Below are 26,151 nucleotides of genomic sequence, written 5' to 3' on the forward strand. Positions count from 1 at the left end.
TTTCATATTTTGGTAATAGATGGCAACACTGCTCGATTGTTATCAAAAGAGCCAATTTTATGGGGTGTGATATGCAAATAAATTTTTTTAAGGATAACGATACCGAATTTTCACCAAAGTTGAAGGAAATGTTGCGTGCCATACAGTCGGCCAAATCACAAATGTTCATGTGGCTGGCAACACTGTTTAAGAAGAATAAATAAAAGATCAAAACCATAAAACTTGAGCGGAACATAAAAATAGAATGCTAAGCAATATAGCAAAACTCTCCAACTGCAATCCAGTTTTTCATTATTGGTTCAACATTTTGTCGTAGGTGGCAACACTGCTAAAGTGAAATTGCGCCACCAGGCAGTACAAGCAGCATTGCCAACCTTCCAGATTTGTCTGGAATATTCCAGATTTTTGAGGCCCCATTTTACAAAAATCTGGAAGATCCAGATAAAATTTTCCACGAATTTGTAAGGCTTTGAAATGAATTTGTAACGTTCTCCATGCACAACACAGAAGATCTAGACCAGGGCTGCCCAACGTACGGTCCGCGGGCCGCATCCGGCCCGCGACCTCATTTTGTGCGGCCTGCGGAGGGTTCCATGATTTTTCTCATATTTGGCCCGTTGACTACTGTAACCACCGAGAGTAAAGCATACCAAGACCCATTGTTTTAGTTTTCAATTCAGTTTTGAACTTATATTTTAGCTTGGTAGTTATTTAAATAGTGTTGTTTTAGTCTTCTTGAATACTTTATTTTATGACTGATTCAAATTCCTGATCTTGTTTTGCAGCTAGATTTTAAGCAGCTTCGATTGCAATTTTAATAACGATTAAAATAGTTGACTTTGACTTTGACCGCGTCTACTTGGCCAAGAGGGGTTAAATTTCGGGAGTTCGTTAGTCGAACAAACGTCACTTGGAAACCAGCGTTAACGTCTATCTAGATGTACGTTTGTTGTGAGAAATTAAATGAATTTATTGTCGTTTTATTGAATATTATTTTATGTATGTTGCTTTGATGAATGTATTATGTATATAAGAATGCAAAAACATTAATTATCCATCAGCTTCTTGTCAGGATTATTTCAACGTAATTTTCTAAAATCCTTGACACCGTTACAATATTACTCTTTGTAGGACTTTGAGAAGGTTTTTTTTGAAACACTGGTTAGCATTCTCAAGGATTTCAGGGAAGAATTACGAAACGATTATTATGTGAGATTCTGAAGGCATCCTAGGCACAATTCTCACAAAATTCTGGACATTCTGACCATGATTTTTATTAAAGCTTTTTCAGGATTTAAACTTATCCCGGATCATTCAAATAATACTAGGTCGGATTCTGACAGAATGCGGAGTATGATTTTTATAAAATCTGGGGCATTATTCTAACAGGTTTCAAAATTTCTGGGGTAAATTCATCAAAATAATCTGGACAAGATTATCACATAATTTATAAACGAACTTTTACAATATTCACCAGGATGCTTTGCAGCTATTATCTGTTTTGAAATTTTTCCAAACTAAATATGCTTCATTCACTGATTTTTGTTAGATTTCATTAACTTCATTTACTGACTTTTGTCAGATTTCATGCTATTAAAAATTCGGCCCGCCACACAAAATTGAGTATGCTATTTGGCCCGCGGGTCAAAAAGGTTGGGCAGGCCTGATCTAGACTTTTCCAGACAAAATTTTCCTAATCTTCTAGATTTTTGAAAAATTGACTTGGCATCCCTTAGTACAAGTGTGCATGCAACTTTTGTTTTGCGGATATCTCAGGATCCTGACCACATAGAGAGATGGCGTCTTCAGCAAAGTTGTTCAGTGGCTCAAGGACTATCATTACTCTGGCCAAGAGATTCGAGATTTTGCCACCAGGCGGTGCTAGCGAGCATAGAACTTTTGTTTTGCGGATAGCTCAGGATCCTGACCACTTAGAAAGGTGGCGTCTTCGGCAAAGTTAATCATCAGCTCAAGGACTATCATTATAAAAGCTATGAAATTCAAAATTTTGCCACCAGGTGGCGCTAGTGAGCATGAGACTCTTGTTTTGTGGATATATCAGGATCCTAACTACAATTACATGGCGTCTTGGGCTACTCAACCGAAGACCGCATCTTTCTTAGTGGTCAGGATCCTGAGATAACCGCAAAAAAAAATTCTATGCTCACTAGCACCGCCTGGTGGCAAAATTTTGGAATCTCATAGCTTTTAAAATTATAGTCCTTGAGCTACTGAACAACTTTGCCGATGACGCCATCTTTCTAAGTGGTCAGGACCCTGAGATATCCGCAAAACAAAATTTCTATGCTCTTTCATTAATTCAATGACCACCATATGTTAGCCCTTGAACTACTGAACAATTTTGCTAAACATCATGATCCTATATTTTGAATACTTTTTAAGATATTGATCATTTATAAAAACGGTCGTCAAAGAGGCTGGAGTGTATTTCAAATTTGATACGACGAATAATAGCGATTGCGACGAAATAGATCAAAGCTCTAACCGAGAGATTTTTGTGTATATTTAAAAAAAAAAACTGTGAGTTATGGATGGTATATGCACGCTTGAAAATGCTCCTCAACATCATTAGAGTTCGGTGAAATACTCTAGAGCAGCGTGCTGCCTTTGCTTCTTTGCGAGGGAGCGAAAAAATGCTAAGCAGAGAAGCAACGAAAAATGAGTGAGGAAGATGCAGCACAAAACACAACAGAGTAAAATCCCATCAAAAAAGGGTGCTCTCACAACTCCCCGAGGACTGTTTGTTCGAACGGCAGACTCAAGAGTTCTTTTGAAGTGTGAGTAACGGTGAGCATCGCAACAAGAGAGAGAGAGAGTACCTGAAAAAATCCTCGCGTTTTCTTGCACTCTCACTCGAATCGCTTGAGGATCTGTGTTGAAAACTTTGAGTTCAGTTTTTTCTCCTCAGAAAAACGGCAAAATCGCCTCCTCTTTGCATCGCAGAGGAGTGCCTATTAAGTCTGGGTATATTCTGTGAATTTGTGTAAATTCTGAATGTAAAGAACTTTGCAAGACAAACCAACTATCTCTAACTTACCGCCCAGTGAACACAAACTCGTATACGATAGCGCATATGAGTACAAAAGTGGAGGCGATATAAGTACATGCGTCATTAGGCTGCATGCAAAATGTACGTATATCGCCTCCACATTTGTACTCTTATATCAAATTATATACATCGTGTGTATACTGGGCGTTTTTTTTAACCTTATTCAAAAGTCTCTCGGATACTTACTTTTGTCGTCGAACAAATCTCTGAAACATCTTGAAAAAAAACAGCATTATTATGAATTCAATATAGCAAAAACTTCAGGGTAATTTTAGTTCGACATTCAAATTTCAGCCAATTCAGACTACCAGAATCTATGATACAAATTTGAACATTTTCTATGGAAACAGCATTTAATTACTAGCTTAAGGTGAAGATGAATCGAAGCCAACGCTCAATATTTTAAGAGCACAAATCTGGAGAACCAAACACCCGTTTTTGCTGAAAACTTAATTGATTGGTCACTAGCTGGTGGCGCTCGGTTCTCCAGATTTGTGCTCTTGAAATTTTGAAGATTGGCTTCGATTCATCTCCACCTGAACTGACTGTGCAACAGAAAAAGTTTCGTCGTTCGAAGAAGCAGCAACGCTCTTGAGGCAGCATACTGGGTATCAGTTGCATATTCGATCCATTTGAGCAGCAGACTTCATTTTTAGTAGGAGCAACATCGGGATAAGCGACCAATCAAAATAAAATCCACTTGAAACTAAACAATCTGCTTAAAAACCAAAAAGTTTCTGCCAAAAAATTAATGTCAGCTTCGCTCCCGAGTCTATTTTATTGACTACTAGAATTGCGCATGCGTTATTATTATTGACAGCGCACGTAAACAGAGCTCGCGCTAGCTGGAACCAAATCACAAATATGAATTTAGAGGTTTCCGATATCTTGATCTCAGAATCATGGTATGGAAAGCGTTACGAAATGAAGATGCCAGTATGGAGCCAAGAAGTTTGTCCTCAAACCAGTGCATGGAGATAAGATATGGTCAATCACGCTTACGGGAACTAAACCACAAATCGGCATACGTTGTGCGTTCCGTTTCTTATGACATGTTGTTCACGTATATCGGAACGGATTTTTTTTTTTGCGTGCAAAAATCAATTTGGACAAATTGACAGGAGAAAAATTGGCTTACGAAAGTCGAATTAGGTATCTAAGAGAGCCGAAGGAGATGCAATGCGCTATAAAAGCACACTGAAGGAGATGTAGAGTTGCCGGCGCTGCATAATCGTTACCAGTTCTGTGGCGTAGTTGGTTAACGCGCTCAGTTGCGTATTTGGAGTCGTGGGATCGAAGCTCACCAGAACGATTCCATTATTTTTCCAAATTTTATATCTCAATATGTCCAAATTGACTTTTGTGTCTAAGAACTTCAGGTTTTGTGTTTATGAAATTATAGTCAAACAATGTTCAAGTTCTATGTAATGTAAGGAAAAAATAGATAAAATTGTGTTTCACTAATAATAGGCATGGTATATAAAGATTCAAAATTAAATAAAAATCAGAAAATTTACCATAACTTTACTTATGCCTTTCAGTATTAAACCTTACTTACTGCTTCATTCACCTCTCAAACGCGTACTTTCACACTTCCAGAAATTGAAACGGGGTGCGGTGCACGTTTTCCACTTGCTCTCGCTTTGATTGGATTAAAATATTTTATTCATGCAATCCAACTCGTACGTCTACCCGATCCGGGCGGCATGCCACCCGTGTTGGTAAAATGATACAATTCCTCCCTACTGTGGGTGGTAACTACAGTAAGCATATGGATTGATATCATGTCTGTCTGGACTGTTGTGTGAATGTATGATTTGATTTAACCCTTCTTTAATTGATGATGAATACGTTTTTGTCAATAAATAATGTTTATTGCACATTGTCACAGTGTTTAACAGTTCAGTAGTCGCACTGTTGGTTTTTTGTACAACAATGATGGAAAAACCTCGCATTTCATACAGAGCATCAGCGTGTTTTTTTTCTGACGGTGCAATACCGCGTAACAGTCTAAAGGTTAATAACAAAGTGCAACTTTTTCGAGCTCATCTTATATTAACCAAATTCTGACTTCAATTCCTACAAGTACACGCCCATATTCCCCTTTTGATCCGAAAATCGACCCCTAGGGTTTTTTTTTATCTTTATTAACGAAATTTTTAGCCCTGGGCTAGTTCATCTCGGGACCAACGGTTTTACTTCCCTTCCGAAGGAAGTCGTCACTGAAAAATTTTAGTGACTATCTCGGGGATGGGATTCGATCCCAGGCCCTCGGCGTGAGAGGCGTGTGTTCTAACCACTACACCACGTCCGTCCCCATGCCTAGGGGGTGAATTCGCCCACTTTGGGAATCACTAGTCTATAGTATATATGCAAAGCTGTTTCATTAAGCAATTCTATTCAGTTGCATAATGAATCGTAGCACAAATATTTTCAGAAATAGAAAACAATTGACTTCTGATACTCCTAAGTGATTTTTTTACGAACTTGCAAAAAATGTTGTATGCAACTCGTTAAAGAACTCGAGTTTTTACAGCACTCGTCATAATTATCCAACTCAGCAAGCCTGGGTGAATAGATGTACAACTCGTGCTATAAAAACCATCATTATGCATCTTGTTGCGTAAACTACTGTATTCCAACGCTCTCGAACTAATCGTTCTCATTTTTCTCAATCGTTTACAGAAATCAAAGCCAGCTGGGAGGAATGGTGGACGTACGATGGAATCTCAGGTAGGTCACAACCGTTTCACAACCATTTAGTTGGTGTGTAAAATAAGAAATGAATGCTTCCAAATCGGCTAACATCAGCAGCAGATGTTACCGTTGTCGTCGCCGTCGTTGTTCTAAATTCTGACTGAATTCGTCCTCTATGGGACGAGATATATAAAATAGCAGCGTTTCCACCACGTGGCAGCTTCAGTGCTAGTAGAACGTCCGTCCATTATAAAGTATATTTTATTACCGTTTGTCACGAAACTGCCACCGTCATCGGCCAGCACATCGCACAGTGGCGTCGGAGTGGCAAAAGTCGGACAAAATCTGAAAATTTTTCAAATCAGACGAAAAAACTTTACCATTTGTTAATTTCGATATTCTGATTCCTTTTTTGGTATCTATCATTACATAGCTTGATTTATCGACTGTTAATAGTTTTCTCCACTTTGGTTTGACATGCAGTCTCAAGAAATCAAAGGAAAACAGTGATTTTCTATTTTCCGATGTTTAGGCGCAATGTATTTTGCCTTCTTAGGATAATAGTGTTCTGTTTTTTGTCATTATGTCATTACATACCGTAATATAATATTAACAATGCCAAACAACTAAATGCAGGGAAACAAGTACGAAGGTGAGCCTCATCCACTTATGTACCGAAGTTTTGTAACAAATGTCATTTTAGTGTTAACAAACGTCTCTAAAATAAGAAATCAGAAAATCTCATTTCGGAATGAAATTGATCATTTGTCAATGTCATTATTGTTAGTTTTCAAAACAACTCTACATGATTAATTTGTGCTCCCTGAATCCGAACATGCTTGTCAAAGTCTTAACAATGCAATATTTATATAAATAACGAATAGTTAAATTTCAAGAATTACGCGGAAAACGCCTAAATGTATGCAATTTCCTAAGGAATTCAATGATATCTAACAGAAATTTAATTATTTCAACCATATGAGCTAATTGGTACGAGTTTTGGTGATGAAATCTGGTTTGAGGATATACATCAAGCAACCCAACTTTCAGGTTTATATCATGTTCAAATCCTTGCTTATAAATAGAAGTTTATAGGTGTCTGCAAGATACAACATTTTTATATGGATGCAGCCAATCGTAACTACACTCACAGCGTTTTAGGGACTCCAAGTGCGATCACTTCGTAATTGCGCTACTGTTCCGGTTACGGTCGTATTAGTGACCCGGTTTGCACCGACGTGCCACTACTACTGCGGATCCGATGGTCATCGCTGGTCATCGAGAGAAGAGCCAGAGGATAATCAAGAGAATTAGTTACGTCGTCGCGATCAGTCGCAAGGGGCGAACCCTTGCCCGTTTTAATCTGTTCAATGTTTAGTTTTACGCAATAAATTAGTGTCTAGTTAATAAAGTTGTAGTTCCTTATAATAAAGTGTTTTTGTGAAACTGTTGTGGCGTTATCATCTGCATGCGAGGAAGGAAGGTTCAAGGATGACTGGAGTATAAGGATCGAGGATAAGGAAGGATCCAAGGAAATCAAATTGGCTCAAGGAAAGTAGGTACGTTTCTGGCATGGTCAAGTGGAGGTTGAACCACTCTTTCGGTCGGACGGTTTCCCGACATAGGTGTTTGTCAAGCACCGTGCATGATTTTGAAATTTTATATTATTTTCATAGTAATAAACATTCTTTAATGCAAAAAAAACTTCACAACACACAATTCGACAATAGTTACTACAAACAACGTTCATTTACTGCAGATTACATTGATATTTGTGCTCTATTACGAATAAATGAAATCGTGTGATACGATGATCGCTTTCACCCTTCTGATCAATAACACCCGAATTTACGGTACCGTTCGTAGTATGAATCCTAGGGTACAGTAAAATGATTCAATACTATTTTTCGCATAGAAATCTTAATACAAAATTCATTCGTGGTGCAATTATCGAATTGAATTCAATATATTATTGAAAAAAAAAAAAACAACTTGAGGGTACCAAAAACCATTTCGGAATGCATTCACCATTATTTTACAATTACTGAAAAAAAATTATGTTATGATTTATAACGCAACTCGAAACAGCTGCGGAATGAGAAAGCGTTACGTAATAAATCATAACAGCACTGGTTTCAGTTGCGTAATGACTATTACCACACTGCATAACTCAGTGCAGGAAAGTAGGCTGTTTCATGACAGATTGGCGTGATGAAAAACTGCCTATTACGATGGAAAATTGCAAATAATATACAGTTAACTCTCCCTTACTCGATATTCCGTATCTCGATACCGAGTTAGAGAACCATAGTAAAAGTTGGTTTTCATGGCTAACTCGATGGTCCCTTGGAACGCAGTTGCACTGCTTTCCCTTCAATATCGAGTTAGAGAGAGATGATTGTCAACTTTCCATAACTGGATATTGAAGGAACCATCGAGTTGGGTTTGCAACATAAGAAACATACCGTCAAACGGGGTATCTTGCAACAGGGGTGAAACTTGCATCACATCGACATGTAACCGTATTGTCGTTTTGTTAAGCATTGAGTTGAATTATTATAATTTATTTATCCATTGATTGATCTTAGGTATACAACAGAAGATTTTGGCGAGGGTTTGCGTATTGTTTGTTTTTTGGTTGGTTTGCTGGATGTGAAAATCACATTGCTCGTTGGATTGTATGAATTTAATGCTGAAAAACGTTCCTCGTTCCACACAAACGGTAGAAATATGTCATTCGAGACATTTGCTATCAGTTACAGTACTTTGTAGTGTACAAATTGTCAATATAAGAGTTTTGATAATTTAATGCGTAAACATTATAAAAATTCAAAAACGTTTTTGACTACCCTTGTGCGGAAACTTGCAACAGCATATATAGTCTCAATTGTTCAATATTTCTTACCGATTGTCATCGAAAATACATGGAAAGGAAAAATTGAACATATATTTGTTCAGCAACATCAAAATTTATGGACCTCAATCAATTCAATATATGTTTGGTACTATATATTAGAAAATTTACATGAATCGCATTATTATTAGATTAAGTTTTATTTCTTCATGAAAATAATCTATAATTTTGAACATCTGTATGAAAATTAACTTACGCATCTGGCATTGGGAGCTTTCTACATGAAATATGATAAAAGTTATGTCAAAATACCAACAGAAACCATTTTAAGACATATATATCAATATGCAATACGACGTTTTGATTTAAATATGTATAAAAAATAAGTTATGTGAAGTATAACTTAAAATAGTATTGTATTTGTAGAAAAGTCACATTAAAACGATCCAATAATTTTCAAGACTTATGGTGTACCAGAATTTCCCCGTGTAGACACCCTATGCAATGCCAATGGAGTTTTCAATCGAATTGATTTAATACTTAAAATTTAATCAATAATAATTAGTTTTCTAAAAGTGGAGTAGCCTGTTTCTGATTATTGTCATGCTTTTACTGCAGAAAATTTATAAATTATCATAAGAACACGATATATGTCAAGTCTAATTAGTGTACTTTAGATAGCAGTGTGTGTTGCATGTTACCCCACATCAGGGGTAGCATTAAAAATGGATATCTTTCGTCTCTCCTGATCCCAGAACACCAAATACTGATAAAATTAATACCGCGTGATATTCTTTACGTGGCGATTAGGATATCAGATGGTTTTTGTCTCATCTGAATCCTCAATTTTTTCATCCATATAACTTTGAAATTAAAAGTTGTTGCAAGTTACCCCGTTTGACGGTATTTCGAATAAGATATTATGATATAACTTTCTGAGGTTTTGTCCATCTTTTTGTTACCGTGCGTCGCTGTTAAAGAACACGCCACCCATCGTCAGTATTAAGGGGAAGTGTCGACGACGACGGTCGGTAAAATGGTGTGGAGTACAAAGGGAAAGCATGCTAACTGATTATTGTTAGGTGCCAGTGACTTGAATGGCGGAGAAAAGGCGATAACGATAAACACGGCAAGCGATGGAATGACACGAACGTGATTTGATGGATCCTTTGTTGAATGTGTTTTCAATTTTCAATTTGGGAGTAAGTGATCCAAAATGCCACTTTATGGATTTGAATCATTTTCCTCAAACTTCTTTATGACAAGGACCTGTATCCAGACAAAACTTTCATACCCTGAAAATTTCAAAATATTCTTTCGGGGAAACTTGGATTTCCTCCACTCTAAAAGTTGTTTTCCATACTTAGTGCGAGAAAACCCAATTTTGCAGCTAAAATTTATCGCCGACAGAACATGTTTAACCTTTCAATTGAAAAATCATCGCCCAAATTCTGAACGTTTTCATAAAAATAACTTGGGTAATAGTGATATAGATTTTGACACAATGAGTATAAGACTCGTAAAAACTGTGTTTCATCATCCACCATAACGTCGAAAACATCATAAGGTGAAGATGAATTGAAAGCCCAAACGCAAAGGGATACATGTAAAACATTGATCGGCTTTGAGTTAAGTCTACTAAAAAATATACTATTTTCAAGCTTTTCATCGGCATTTTTAATGAATTTCCTTCCAACTAACATAATTTGTAAAAGTTTGGCTTGTTTGTTTTTAGCTCCCATAATGGGAGCTAAAAACAGTGTTGTAAACATTCGACATTTTTCACGACGTTCGTTTCGCTTCCATGGTCAGCAATCAAATGGTTTTTCTACACTCATCCATTACCGTCACTTTTCACACACAGCACGAGGGATAGATTAAACTGTGTAATAAATGTCGTCTGACACGATGACATTTTCATAAACCATGAGTTTTGCATAAATTTCAGAAATGTCCGATCATTAACAACAAGAATAGTTTGATATTGCTTGCTATGTCGTATGCGACTCACATGCAATGAAAGCAGCTTTTTTCAGGAAAAAAAAATGATAGAAATGGACAAAACTGTAATGTTTTCAGGTGACGCCATCGTGGTCAGCTGCATTCAATTCACAGTTTTCTTTCGTATGTTCGTTGCATCACTCGTGTTGTAGACGCTGAAGGCAAAAACTGTCGAATGTCAACGAAAACGTGTTGAGCAGGGTTGGGAAAAAATCTGAAATTCATTCTACAGTAGCCAAACAAAAGCCAGTGAAACTCACTGCTATCGCTGCTGTAGGCAAAGAGCCTTGAAAATTGCAAAACACCCGTTGCAACCCAAAATTACTGTAGAAAAATGTTCTATTTCCCGCTGCATTTCCCGCATTTAGAGCCTTCAATGACACTAACGATTTTGAAAATTAATGCACCCAGCATAGGCTACTTGATGAGATTCACGTTTTTGAACTACTGTACTGGGAAAGCCACGTGATTTTCTAGGAAAAATTTTCTTCTAGGAACAGCAGGGGTCTTTACAAGAAAAAAAAAAATTGACCAGCATACACAAAAAAAAACACTTTTTCAAACCTCAGATTTATGCATAAAAATTTAAAAAACTAATAACATCAAAAAACAAATTCCGGATAATCGAGTCTAAAATTTCGGATAATCGAATCCCGGATAGTCAAGTCCCCGGATAATCGAGTCTCCGGATAGTCGAGTCCGACCTGTAGTATAAAATATTTCTCGCTGTCTGCTACCACCCACGGTGAGCTGAAACACACATATTATCGAACTTGCATGAACCTCCGATCTTTTTTCACTAAAAGTTAGCCTTGGTTATCAAAAAAAAGCTAACGGAATATTAAAAAATCTTTCATCGGCAAAAATTTCAAAAAAGTCGATTTTTGTATTTTTGCCCATTTTCCTTATAAGGGTACTTAGAAGAATATTAGCGGTACATTTATGTTAATGAATTTTAAACAGTTAAAGACCATTGTTACGTATCTTGAAAACGAATGAAATATCAGATGTTTCAAATTGAGCATAATTTCTACCTGTATTCATACAATATGACCAGCCCATGGTAGTATGCCATTTTATACCTACACTCATTTTAAACATAAATTGTTGATGCGTTCGCAATAAAAGATTGACCAGCGAAATTATTACTTCTAATGAAAATACTAAAAATCATTAGTAAGACGAAGAACTACCTTTAAACTCTAATATGTTGATTATATTGACAGATAGGCCTATTTTGTCTGTGACTTACAGACTTCTTTAATGTCAAGTGCTCGACTTTGGGCAGGCCTGATCTGTTAATCTGATCATGTTAATCCATCTTAATCCATAAAAATATTATTAAACATGAAGTTTTCTTAAGATAGTTGAATTGTCAATAAAATTACACAATTACATACAGCCATACAAATAAACAGGTATAAAATATATAGGGCACTGCTCTGTTTCGATTTTATAATGCATTTTTACTCCTTCTAGCCTTGTTGTTCACAATTATTTTGAAAGAGTGAAAGATAGATGAAGATTTTTACGCAAAGCTCTATACGGTATGTCAACATTAAAAACTAGAGCTCATACAAATATTGTAAGCCCTCTAAAACTTATCCATATAGACTCAAGTCAAAAAAGTATACAAACTTACTTTATCGATCCTACGTGTTTCGCAGAGAAAATTCTACAGGTTTTGCTCTGAACCAACTCGAATTTTCACATTTAGAACGTTTAATTTTCGGATTTACAAAACGAAGAAAGTAAGATTTTCAACTTTCGCAACCAAACCACTACTTTCGCCGCCCCGCTGTATGGAGAGACAAAGTGACTTAACCACGAATCAAAACAAAACACTACTTGAGTCGATTTTACACTGGTAAAAAAACGTCGCAAGTAACTGAATAAAACGGCTTATCATTTTGTCATAAAATTCTTGTGTGAAACAATAGGAACTCTATAGTTTTTGAACTCGAGCTCATTGTATGCAAAATTTAAGCAATACACACGTCGAAAAAATGATAAAAAGGTGATTCATTTCAAGACAGTTTTAGAAGACAGGTTGTGATTCTTCTGAAGTGATTTTCTCAAAACCGTATGGAAGTTACTACGTCGATTTGAAAAAGTAATCGAGAAATATCTTTACATATACATTTCATGCAGAAAAATTAGATTTTCAAAACAAAAATCTCTAAAAGCCTTACATTTCGCGTAAGTGCGACAAAATAATGCGATATTTGTTAAGTGTTTATGTAGAAAGGGATTAAAACCTTGCAGCCGCTTGTCGTAGAGGTTTTCAGCACCTCACATCATCAACGTATCCTTGGTTTTATTCAGCTATTTAAAACTAAATATTTGAATTCATGTTTCCATGCTACACTCAAGTCTCCAATCCTGGATATTGAAAGGGTCTTTGATTAAGGGAGGTTACAGAACACAAAACCACTGCAAATACAATCCAAGGGACCATCGGGGTAGCCATAAAATTTAAGTTTCACTATGGTTCTCAAACTCAATATCGAGATACGAAATATAAAGTATGTGAGAATTGACTATAATAGTTAATGAAATTTTTGTGTCTGTTTAGCAAACTGTGCCCTCCATGAGTGTGAAGTCGTAAATAAAAGAGTGGGACTACGTTGGATCGATTTGTTATCAACGCCGCATTATTCTTCATTTTGTGGCAAACGATCCGACATGATCATACTCTACTGTGCACAATGCGAAATATAAGAGCAAATGATAGAATGCGCAAAACTTCTTGATGGACTTGAAACTATATTAAGACTATATAAGCCATTCACTGTAAATCATGTTAAATTGAACCATCTTTCAAGACTTTTGCGTGTAGGGTAAAAGCGCCGGTTTTGACGGTTTTGACCATACGCCAGTTGTATCCATAGTGGATTATACACCATTTTACATAGCCAATCATCATGAAACCTTTTGTGTTCAGTAGATCACATTCACATGATAGAGATACATTCATTCATTCGTCCGAATTGATTCAAAACATAAGAACATACACCTAATTTGGCCACCTTCATAAGAAATCAATATGTTTGGCCAATTTAGGAACCAAAACTAAATCTCTGACCGAAACTGGTTCTGGTGACCTATATTGACCAATGAGATTTTCAAAGCGAAAACATGGTTTTAACTCATGTCGGATATTATACAAACATAAAGCTGAAAAGCTTGCATTTGACATATTTGAAGTAGAAATAGGGCTTCAAATATAATTTGTATTGACATTTTCTCTTAGGCTGGTCAAAACCGGTGCTTTTAGCCTACATTAATGTGTAGCTTACGTGTATCCATTTCAGGGATTTCCTATTCTGATTGGAAAACTCTGCCGCATACGTCAATATACAAGTACTGATTTGATTCAGCTATTTCGATCAACTTTTTAGGTATGGAAATAATGTAGATACCTGATAGAAAAAAACTTACATAAGCTCACGGTCTATGTCTAAGTTGGAACGTTTTTCAGAAAGAAGAATACAAAGTGTTCGTATGAATACCCAGAAAAGAATGATGATTTTTTTTTATTTTATAAATGCGGCGTTCCTCTATGGGCTGGTCATATTGTACACGTGTACGTAGGAAATGATGCTTAATTTGAAAAATCTGATAATTCATTCGTGTTCAATATATCTCAAATTGGTCGTTAGCCGTTAAACATTCATAAAAATTAGTGTAACTCTAATATTCTCCTAAAAACCCTTATATTGGAAAGGGCAAAAATACAAAAATCGACTTTTTTCAATTTTTGCCGATGGAATTTTTTTTAATATGCCGCAACCTTTTTTTGACTACCAAGGCTAACTTTTAGTGAAATAAGATCGGAGGTTCATGCAAGTTCGACAATATGTGTGTTTCAGCACACCGTGCCACCAGCCTGGAAGAATGCTTTACCAAAGCGAAAAACTTTCGCCTTAGATCCTTCAAAGACACACCAAAATGCAATAACGCATCAAGTAGCAAAGAAAACAAATAAATTCCTTTCGCTAAATGGTGAGGAACGCCAACAATTCCTCTTCATCATTGCCAATTATTTCCATTATACGCGCTGAGGTACGACTTCGTCAATCCGACCATCCAGGTCTTCTTCGAGACGATGAACACGGGAAAAACAAATTCCAACAATCAGCAAAGAAAAGAAGTCAGACCTTTGGAATGTCGACTTTTTAAAGCGCTGTCTTCGTCGGAGGCTGATTTGAATTTCGCTTCCGGGCTTCTTCGTCTGGTCTGGCCTGAGAGGATGTTGTTAACCTACTCTATGGTCCTCCTGCCAAACGCCGGGTTCATTGGTATTCCCGAGGAGAATTGCGGAATTCTGGTATTTGCTTGTTGGATTTCTCCACGTCTCGGTTCATGAAACCCCGTCGATTGGTAAGGGAAACGTAACGGGGCTGTGAACCTGGGTGCAGGGCGCGAGAATGACTCAATTTGAAGTGTAGGAAAGGCACGATTTTGCCCATGTTCCGGAATGTTCTTCTCCGACCCGGTTGATGAAACAACGAGATTTGCTCCCATGGGAGAGAGCACCAACAGAGGCAAGGCGTCAGCTTGTAATTGCTTTTCACGTACGGTTCCTTTTCAAAAACCCGCAGGCATCCATCCCCCCCCCCCTTTCGTAGTCCGTAGTTTAGAAGTAAGTGGCAGACAATTGAACGCTAATCACGTACCGCTTAATTTTCCGGGTTTTCCGCTGTCGACGACGTCTTCATCGGAAGGTCTTCATCCTTTCGGTTTGAATTCCGGGTTTGGGAAAGGTAGATTTTATGTTTTTTTGCGCGGTTCATCCAACGTTGGCTGGCTTTGGTTTATGAAAGCGATTACGAACAATCATCGTTATCCCCCACATTACAGTAACCGCGCTGAAGTGGTTGAAATCCACTTGAAGTCATTCGCACACTCCACTTAACGAAACCGGAGCGCATCGCACCGCGTGGTTTGGTTGGCTGGGGTTGTTTTTAACTGCTGTTGTCCTTTTTGATACCTACAGTCACCACCAAAATTAAGTGCCCATTTGCTTGTTTTCACGTAACTTGGTAAAAACATGTCAAAGTAAGAAAATCTGTTGTTAAAATGTGGGTGTTTCATTGATAACATATAATCTTCGTGATACACAACAAAAGAAAATTGGATGAAATTTTGATGAAAAAAGGAGAAACAATTTGAATATATTTGATATTAGTCTTGTTGTTAAACACATAGAATAATTAAAGGATCAAGGATGGAATTCTAGTGATCATGACAAAATAAATGATGCATCGCGATTGTTCCATTCAAATGCTATGTTGTTAGTTGCTAGAGGTGATTTTTTTACATCCTTGGTAAAGATAATTTTCACTAAACGATTTGAGACCGGATTTATGTTCTACTATAACCGGGCTATCAGGGATAAGCGAAGAATTCTTTGAAATTTAATCAAAGTAAGTCAGATTATCAGATTGTTTGTAGAGGTATCAGAAATGCTAAAATCTAATCGATTTTTAATATTGGAATAAACAAGTTTCAAATGTTATCGCTTCCAACGAAAATAGTTCCGACATGAAGTGTCATACTAATACTCTTTACCTTAGCATTCGTTTTGCTTAACTGATTGACAGAAATTCAAGGGTGTGCTAGAATAAGGGCGTATGTCGCATAATCGAAATCGATTTCTTTTCTGTGAATAAAGGTGACAACATGCGGGTTTGTCAGCACTTTTTCATCTCAGGGCGCAATATTGCATCGCTGTCTAGCGTCCTGAAGTGGAAAAATGCTATCGAACCTGCTTCTTGCCACCTTTATTCACAGGAGAGAGGATCAATGAAGAGAAATCTATCGGCTTACGCCTTTATTCTAGCACACGTTTGAATTATGCTATAAAACGTTTGACAGTAAAAGTCCCTGTTTTCAATTTGCCCGTGAGAGAGAGCGAGACAGCAACACGGTGCACAGTAAAAGTCAAAAGAACAAAAAAGGATTTATGACACGTACAGAGGCTCATTTCGTTTAATATGGTGCGAGACCCCCACTATCAAAGTTACTCACATTATCAAAGATACCTCGTTCCACTTTATGTGTATTGAATAGGAGGCACGATGACACTCTATATCCTGGGAAGTCAAGGATGTTTTCATTACGAAAAGGGAAACGAAGCCAGACGCCTTCAGCATGGCTTTGCTTTGTAGTCGTTACTACTGGGGTAAGAACGGCCTCACCCTAGCAACCAATAGTTCGAATTTTACTTGAACAGTGAACTCTAAAGATCACTTTTGGTATGAATTTTGTTTCTATGAAACTTTTTTCGCAGATTAAGAGAACACTACGGATATTAAAGGAATTTGATTCTCGAAAAAGTAACTCGTGAACTTGTCTACAACTAGAAATATAAATTGACGCTTATATTGGAGCTGTTCGGTAATCCAATCCGCATGGTTATTAAATTAATTAACTGATTACGCGTGGTACTACTTACTTACTTATTTGGCTTTACATCAATTATCTTGATAAAGCCTCGCCAACAATAATTCGCCAATTTACTCGGTTCATGGCCGCTTCTCTCCATCCTCGACTGCGACCCACGCTCTCCAGGTCCTGGTGCACCTGGTCAATCCACCTAGCTCGCAGCGCCCCACGCCTACTTGTTTCGACCGGATTCGTAGCGAACACCATCTTTACAGGGTTGTTGTCCGGCATTCTTGCAACATGCCCTGCCCAGCGTATCCTTCCAGCTTTAGCTACCTTCACGATACTGGGTTCGCCGTAGAGTTGAGCGAGCTCGTGGTTCATCCTTCGCCGCCACACGCCGTTCTCCTGCACGCCGCCGAAGATCGTCCTTAGCACTCGGCGTTCGAAAACCCCAAGAGCTTGCAAGTCCTTCTCGAGCATAGTCCACGCCTCATGCCCATAGATGACTACCGGTCTTATGAGCGTTTTGTACATCGTAAATTTGGTGCGGGGGTGAATCTTGCTTGACCGTAGTTTCTTCTGGAGCCCATAGTAGGCACGACTTCCGCTGATGATGCGTCTTCGTATTTCCCGACTAACATTGTTGTGAGTACGTAGGGACCTGGTACTCACGGCATTTCGGAAGGTTTTGCCGCACGGAAAAGATCTGGTCCGTTGTCGAGCGGCCGTCGATGAAACCTGCTTGATAACTTCCCACGAACTCGTTTGCTATAGGTGATAGACGACGGAAGAGAATCTGGGATAGAACTTTGTAGGCGGCGTTTAGGATGGTGATTGCACGCTAATTTTCACACTCCAGTTTGTCGCCCGTTTTGTAGATAGGGCATATAACGCCTTGCCTTGGGTTTGCTGTTTCCGCTTCAGTCTGTATCGTTTCACGTTTTGCCGCGTACCATGCTGCAGCATTGCAGTCCGCGCTGCATTCTTCTCCTCTAAAACCTCCTGGCACTCCTCGTCGAACCAATCGTTTCTTGAGCTCCGTTCCACATATCCGACAATGCTTTCGGCAGCGTAGTTAATGGCTGTCCTCCAGCAGTCCTCAAGAGGGGCCCTATAGAGCTCGCCCTCATCCGGCAACGCTGCCTCAAGATGCTGCGCGTACGCACGCATTGGCGACATCCGGTTGTTTCAGCCGCTCGAGATTGTACTGGGGCGGGCGTCGGTACCGTACATCATTTGGGCGCAGTTTCACCATCACCAGGTAGTGGTCGGAGTCAATGTTAGCGCCACGATAGGTTCTGACGTCGGTTATGTCGGAGAAGTGCCGTCCATCGATCAAAACGTGGTCGATTTGCGATTCTGTCTGCTGAGGTGATCTCCAGGTGTACCGATACGGGAGGCTGTGCTAGAAATAGGTGCTACGAATGGCCATATTCTTGGAGATGGCAAAATCTATCAGTCTTATGCCGTTCTCGTTCGTCAGCCGGTGGGCGCTGAACTTTCCAATCGTCGGTCTGAACTCCTTCTCTTGGCCAACCTGAGCGTTCGAATCTCTTATGATGATCTTGATTCGCGTTCGAGCTGCGCGTAAAATGCGTCCTTGTCATCATCAGTGCTTCCGGAGTGTGGGCTATGCACGTTGATTATGCTGGAGTTAAAGAATCGGCCTTTGATTCTTAACTTGCACATTCGTTCATTGATCGGCCACCACCAGATCACGCGCCTTTGCATATCACCCATCACTATGAAAGCTGTTCCCAGTTCGTGTGTGTTGCCGCAGCTCTGGTAGATGGTATGATTACCTCTAAACGTTCGCACCAATGCTCCTGTCCAGCACACCTCCTGCAGCGCTACGATGTCGAAATCGCGGGTCTTCAATACATCGGAGAGTATGCGAGTACTTCCAATGAAGTTGAGAGATTTGCAGTTCCACGTACCGAGTTTCCAATCGCTAGTCCATTTTCGTCGCTGTGGTCTTTGCCGATTGTTCCGGTCCGTATTCTCTCGTTGACGTTCCTGTGCTGATGTGTTTTTACGGCTGGCTCGCAGGGCCTGACACCAACCCCCTAGATTTCCGGAGGACCATTACCCCTAAATGTTTGGAGGGCCATAGTGCGCAGTTTAGCTTAGAGTCCTTCTCTGGCACTGGGACGATGATCAGCCGCCCCTGACATGGGGAACAGACGGTGTTGTGAGCCGCTCCTAACATAGAGTACAGACGCTCCAGGTTTGCAAAGGCAAAAGCAAAAGCAAACCCCCCCTTCCCTGTCAGCATACGACCACAGTTTCCACCGGGGGTTGGTTACCCGATCATCCCCAAGGTTACTCGTACCCCGGCCAGTACCACGAGGAGGTAGGGATAGGAGTTGCTGGGCAAGAGGCTAAGGACCGCACAAAGGGGTCTATTTTATTCCTGCTTGTACGCGAGGTACCAATGGTACGCCATTTCCAGCCATTTACGCGTGGTAAAGATGGACAAATTATGGGTGAAATTATGAAAAAAAATCTACGTGCTCGGCTGGGATTTGAACCCAGGACTCTTGTATGCTAGACGAGCGCTTTACCAACTAAGCTACCGAGCCACTTGGTGACCCAATAACTGAGTTGGTTAAAAGCTTAGAATTCAAATCCCTACAGACCACGCGGGCCCCTAGATAGTTGAGAACAAGTTTGAATTGAACTTCTTTCTTACTTGACGGTAAATATCATTCTCTATAAGCAACCAGCAACTTAAACTAACTTAATGTAAACTGAAAAAACTAATAGAAAACTTAAAAACATGAGCAGGTTAACCCCTCTACCGGCAGCTTCATTTTTTTACCGCTATAAAAATATTCGAACCTTGATAACTTTCTTGTTTCTCGATATGTTTGCACCATTTTTCAAGTTCTCAAAAAACTCTTCTAGCTTAAGAATCTATGTCATTGGTGATTTGTTTTTAAATATATTCCGATGTTTCTTGGGGACCGCCATTCTGGCGGCCATTTTGTTTTACGTCAAAAAAATAAAATGTGGGCTACACAAAGCTAGGTGATAAGGAGCTATTCTGAAAAAATCACACAAATCGGACTTTAAATTCAAAAGCTTTTAAACAATAACGAGGTTTTTCGTTGAAGATTGATTTTGAAAATTTTCAAGAACCTCGGGGACTTCAGATAGCTTACCATTAAAATAGATTTTAAACATGTCGTATGCCATCTTTTAGAATTCCTACTAATTTAAACCAATGTTCAAGCATTACTTAAGCTTTAGCATGACACTTTTTGAGAATCTCGATTTACAATTCATACTGAAATCGCCCTAGGCTTAGAGAAAGAATTCTTGTAAATTTTCTGTAATGTTTCACGTAAACTTTAAAAAAGTGAACTTTAAATAAGGGGCACTTGAATGGTGGTTCGCCAAGGGCCCCATGAGACCACGCTACGGCTCTGCTTCCAAGTAATAAGTTTTATTATTATTTAGTAGTCCTTATAGTTAATATTGACTTGGAAAAGTATCTATGGCCTTACATGCAGAAAGTATACTGATACCTTATTTTAGTTATGTCAGTGCAAAGCCCACTGATGTAATGGAACATCGAAACCATGAGACGAATTTGCAACAAACATCAACGACGCATACAAATATCAATGACGGCCTAGTTCACCATAATCTAAATATATTATAATTTATAACAAAGTTATAACTACACGGTCTACTTCTGATTGACGACATGAAATGAATAAATAAGCTGTGTGGAACAAATGTTGAATATCATATGTCATCACCTCCGGAATAGGATGTAGATAAGTGATTTTTTGTGTGTTAATGAGAGCAAAAACTTTGATTTTCTTTATCCATGTGAAGAAATCCATATGCATTGCTGATTGATGAGGGTTTTAGAAGGACTTATCTAGGCAAACGCAAAAGACGGATATATTTATTAATCTAAGTCATTCAAAATAATAAAAAAAACAGAAGCATTTTATTGATTGTGTGGTGGTTATCCTATGTAATGAGACTGGTTCAAATAGTTATATTTACTGAATGGCCAGTATAATTGGTTTAAATGAATTTTCTTCTTATAACAGCACAATTGAATAGGTTTTGACGAATAATACACTAAAACTATCATAAATTTATTCAAAACGTGTCTTAAAAGTATTTGAAATCTTGATTAACGTATATGTGGCAAAAACAAACTTTGGACAAATAACAGCAAAATATTCATAAGTGAAGTGGAAGCATAGTGACATTTTTTTTCCAAATATTTTTTGGATACATGTGTATTTCTCTTGCAAAATTCAAACTATTATTTAAACATTGAAAGTTGTTTGCTGCGTATCATGAAGGTCCCATATTACAATAAAGTTCAAACATTTAAGCAAAAGAGTTTCTCGCTTTGACATAATATTATGATTTTCGCCAATTTGCAAGCAGATGGCAACTATATTTTGGCAGTGACTGTACGCTTGTTCCGTAGCCACGTGCAAAGAGGGTGAGAAGGGGGTTTGAATTATCATGGGAGCATATCCACCACATCGTGGCAGTATGTTGCGATGAGTGGATAAATAAAAATAACAACCCGCCATTATTTGCAGACACCTCTCTTCGGTTTGCAATGGCACTTGTCACCCGGCAAACCCACCTTGTTTGTTGGGTTTCGAGTGGGTTTTAAAGGTAGATTCGGAATTATTTTCAACCACGAGCACAATTTTCTTTTTTGGGAGCTATGCGAGCTGATATGCGCTAAATATGAAGTATAAAGTAATGCGTAGTGAAAGTTCTTTATTTTGTGGTATCCAAAACGATCAACATAGAACTGCTTCTCTTGTACCCTTGTGTCCTTGTGGGATCAAAAATCGGTGTACTATTACAGCCATTCCATGAAAAACCGATCTAGTGGGTCACCGAATTCCGTGAAAATTTGCTATTTTGTTCCTTATCTGAAATAAGGATACACGTATTTTTGGATTTTTTGATTAGGGTGACCATTTCCGAAATAAAATGACCAGAAAAATCGCGATTTTGCAAAATTTTTATTTTTAAAATAATTATAACTTTTGAACCGTTCGACCGATTTTCAATCTTTTTGGACGAAATGAAGGCTAGAGATTTTGACTTTTCAGGAAAAATATAAAATTTCACAAAAATTGTGTTTTTACATGGAAAAACTCAATAGTTTCCGTTTTTTTCGTGTTTTGTAGGCTTCGGGACCAAAGGGGCTATTGCTGTTCTCATTTTTCCTTGAAAGTTCAGAAAATTTTACGTAAACTGTCAAATTTTCAGCGATGTATGTTTTTAATTTTTAAGATAATTTTTTTTGAAAATAAAAAATCAGTCATTTTTCATCGGCACACACTGTAGATCTCAGCGCATTAAATTTTTAATGTTTTGAAAAAATCATAACTTTTGAACAGCTCAACGGATTTCCAATCTTTTTTATGGAATGAAATCTTAAGATTTCAACTTTTCAGAAAAAAAATAGAAAAAAATAGAAAACTTTGAAAAGTTATTTTTTTTTTCATTAAAATATATGAAATTTTCTAAAAAAAAAAACTAGAAATTTTTATATTTTTTCACGTTAAAACATATTTTTATCAGATTTTTCAATTTTGTCTGAAAAGTTGAAATTTTTCATTCCATAAAAAAAGATTGGAAATCGGTTAAGCTGTTCAAAAGTTATGATTTTTTTTTAATAAAAAATCTAATGCGCTGAGACCTACAGTGTGTGCCGATGAAAAATGACTGATTATTTATTTAAAAAAAAAATTATATCTCAAAAACTAAAAAACATACATTGCTGAAAACTTGACAGTAGACGTAAAATTTTCTGAACTTTCAAGAAAAAATGAGAACAGCAACAGCCCCTTTGGTCCCGAAGCCTTCAAAACACAAAAAATGGAAACTATTGAGTTTTTTTTTATGTAAAAACACAATTTTTGTGACATTTTATATTTTTCCTGAAAAGTCAAAACCCTTAGCCTTCATTTTGTTCAAAAAGATTGAAAACCGGTCAAGCGGTTCAAGAGTTATAACTTTTTTAAAAATAAAAATTTTGCAAAATCGCGATTTTTCTGGTCACCCTATTTCGGAAATGGTCACCCTAATAAAAAAATCCAAAAATACGTGTATCCTTATTTCGGATAAGGAACAAAATAGCAAATTTTCACGGAATTCGGTGACCCACTAGATCGGTTTTTCATGGAATGGCTGATTACTATTATCATTATTAACGAGATTTACTGCCTGAAGCTGGCTCATCTAGGAAAAATCGGTGTTTATCGAAATAATACACCGTTCACTTGACTGACGGCTAAGGATCTGTATCAAATAGACCATTAATTAAGCTTGTAGATCCTTAAGCCTCTATTATGAGTAGTTCTAGAAAGACCGAGAACATCGGTACCGTCGTGCGGGGTGACATTGGTCCATAACGGTGACTTTGGGCCAAGATTTTTACAGCAAACTAAAACCATAATAATGAAAATAATGTGGCAAGCTTCAAGAATACGTTATGAATAGCCACTGGATGGTCATGGATTAGTTTTTTGCCTCCCGTGCTAGTCAAGAGATGCATCGAAAAGGGCGGTCAAAGTCACCCCCTAGGACCAATGTCACCCCGCACGGCGGTAGTTATATGTACATCAAATACTTCAATTACTTTTATGGTTATTATATCAGTAGAAGGTTATTCCAAGAAGTTTTTGGGTGAACTAGAAAACATGTTGTGCTAACCAAGTTTCCAAAACGAGGATCTAAGGCCCTTAGTTTCAGTTAGGCTCTTTGAATCAACATTGTTTCAGTTATCCCTTTATTCAGTTATCCGATTTTATGGATAAATGAACTGATTTGTATAATATTTCAATAAAATTAAACAATTATGAGAGAAAAACCCAAAATATCGGGAACATGAGATAAAAAAATACAAAAAAGCCAATCTGGTTTTGAAGGCAATTTCGAGTTAGACCATTTAATGTCCAGGTAGGCCCTTTCAGGTATTCCATGACCATAAGGGCCGTTTTGGGGCCTTCCTCTGCCTAGTGGTTAGAGTCCGCGGCTACGAAGCTAAGCCATGCTGAAGGTGTCTGATAATTAAATTTCTGTATTGCAAAATAAGCTTATAAGTCTTCCATTTAAAAAGCCTCTAACTCCTTTCTTGCAATATATGTGTTGCTTGACCCACAATAGCAAAGGTAATTGATTTCTCTGATAAACTTTCTTTCATCAAATCATCAACTCCTTATCAGATTAGGGAGCCTCCATGCTGTGGAAAACAAACCCCGCGTCAAAACTCGCCCCTTCTCGCAAAGACCAGGAAACTACTTAACATGTAAAACAGGTCCACCGCTGGAAACCGGTAAACCTCGTAAACTCCACCAAACCAAACAACCAATCCGTCTCTCCTGGAAAGCATTGCATCGCATGTAAACAAGGAGCAATACCAGAAATAACAGAAAAACTTCCGGACCTGCGGAAAAGTTAATCTAATCGCAACCCTCGCCCTCCATTTCCCATCGAGTCGGCCGTCGTTAGTCTTCAGTCTAAACGAAGACTCTCGACAACTCCGACATTTCCACATTTCGATCAAAGTTTGGCCGCCCTCCGGGGAGGAATGAAAGGCAAAACAAATAAACTCATTGAAAGGCGAACGCAATAATCGGGCGATCCGACCGAAAGACAAAACTAGAATAGGGAGATGGTGGGGCACGATGGAACGTTCATCCCAAACTAAGAAATCAGACTTGTGTCTGTTGGTTCACTGAATGATTTTTTTTGCAAATTCAATATTATTATAATAACCTTTATTAGAGTGATTTACCGCCCTCGGCGAGTTCGTCACTAATCGAAGTTTAGAACCGACAAATTGATCATGGGCAAATTTGACAAGTTCGAAATGTGGCTCGAATCCACAATTGGTCAAATGGGGGATTCAAATCCAGCCATTTTCGAATGGTTTTTGCAAGTAGCCGCACTGCCCATAACTGCATATTTGTAACATTCGACAAAAGCAGGCTGTGAAGAACCCACTGAACTGGTTGCACGGTTTAGCTCAATTGCTTGTCTAGATCGATACGATATCATTGGATAACTGGGAAGCTAGGGTATGTATAGGTGGAAGCTATAATCAAAACAAACCTTAGAAGGAAAACGATAGTGTGGATTATTTCGAAGTTGAAGTTGAAACTATATTTTCTGAAATTAAATAAAATTATACTGTTCTATTGAAAATATTGGAATAATACGGTAGTTACAGTGTATCTAGTAGTGGAATAGGAGCTGACTGGTAAAATAGGTGAATTTATTGATCGTTCATTATAACATAACGGTTTTACTAGCAGGTTGTGCACCGACAAGGTCCCAGTTAATACGCTGCGTAATTACTGTATTTAGAATTACCATCTAATTGAAAAGAGTGAGTAGGTGCATTAATCAAATAAAAAAAAACTAATTTACCTATTCTATAGACTAGTACCGTAACGAACCGTGGTAGACGGCTGATCGAATTCTCATTGCAAGAGGAACAACAGGAGAAACTATCTTGTAAGTCAGAACAAAATTTGTAATAATGTACTTATTATATGACCATATTAAAATTGCAGTTTTGAGCTGCTTGTAAGCTGCTACGAGACGTTAGTGTATTCCGCCGAATTCCGAACAAACTCAAAAAAGATATGTCGGATTTGGAAGCCTCAAAAATGAGCGTGAATTTCACGATGACGGCCTGTGCAGCCTGTACCATGACTTCCGACACTGATGAAGGGATGGTTGGTTGTGATGGATGCAACAACTGGTACCACTACCGGTGTGTTGGTGTGGACGGTTCGGACATCCAAAACCAAGAAAAGTGGTTCTGCCCGACGGAAGCCTGTCAGAAGGCCGAAGGAGCCCTAGCGAAGAAGTCGGAAGAGAACCGGAAGAAAGGAGCCAAAGGTAAGAAGTCTCGTGCTGTAGATGATGCTTCCGACAAGTCTAGCGCCAAGTCGGATCATCAATCGAGCTCGTTGTTCGAAAAGAAGCTGAAAGCCTTGGAAAAAGAGCAACGAGTGAAAGAAAGGGAGATAGAAGAAGAACGCCAACTCTGGGAAAAACGTATGGTTATGGAGCGGATCCTGAAGGAGAAAAGGCTACAAATGGAGACCGAGATGCGTCAGCG

The 26,151-nt window shown here is 38.2% G+C and overlaps 1 protein-coding gene across 3 annotated transcripts in view; it reads left to right on the forward strand.

The window, feature by feature from the left end:
- LOC5569928 (carbonic anhydrase-related protein 10) overlaps positions 1-26,151 on the forward strand; it is a 194,701-nt gene that overhangs the window by 130,887 nt on the left and 37,663 nt on the right. For all 3 annotated transcript variants that reach the window (XM_021848444.1, XM_021848423.1, XM_021848510.1), the window contains exon 3: positions 5,756-5,803. In XM_021848444.1, the coding sequence (XP_021704136.1) occupies positions 5,756-5,803 (48 nt within the window). The remainder of the gene's footprint in view (positions 1-5,755; positions 5,804-26,151) is intronic.

This window comes from Aedes aegypti, chromosome 1 (genome assembly GCF_002204515.2).
Source record: "Aedes aegypti strain LVP_AGWG chromosome 1, AaegL5.0 Primary Assembly, whole genome shotgun sequence".
Taxonomy (NCBI): domain Eukaryota; kingdom Metazoa; phylum Arthropoda; class Insecta; order Diptera; family Culicidae; genus Aedes; species Aedes aegypti.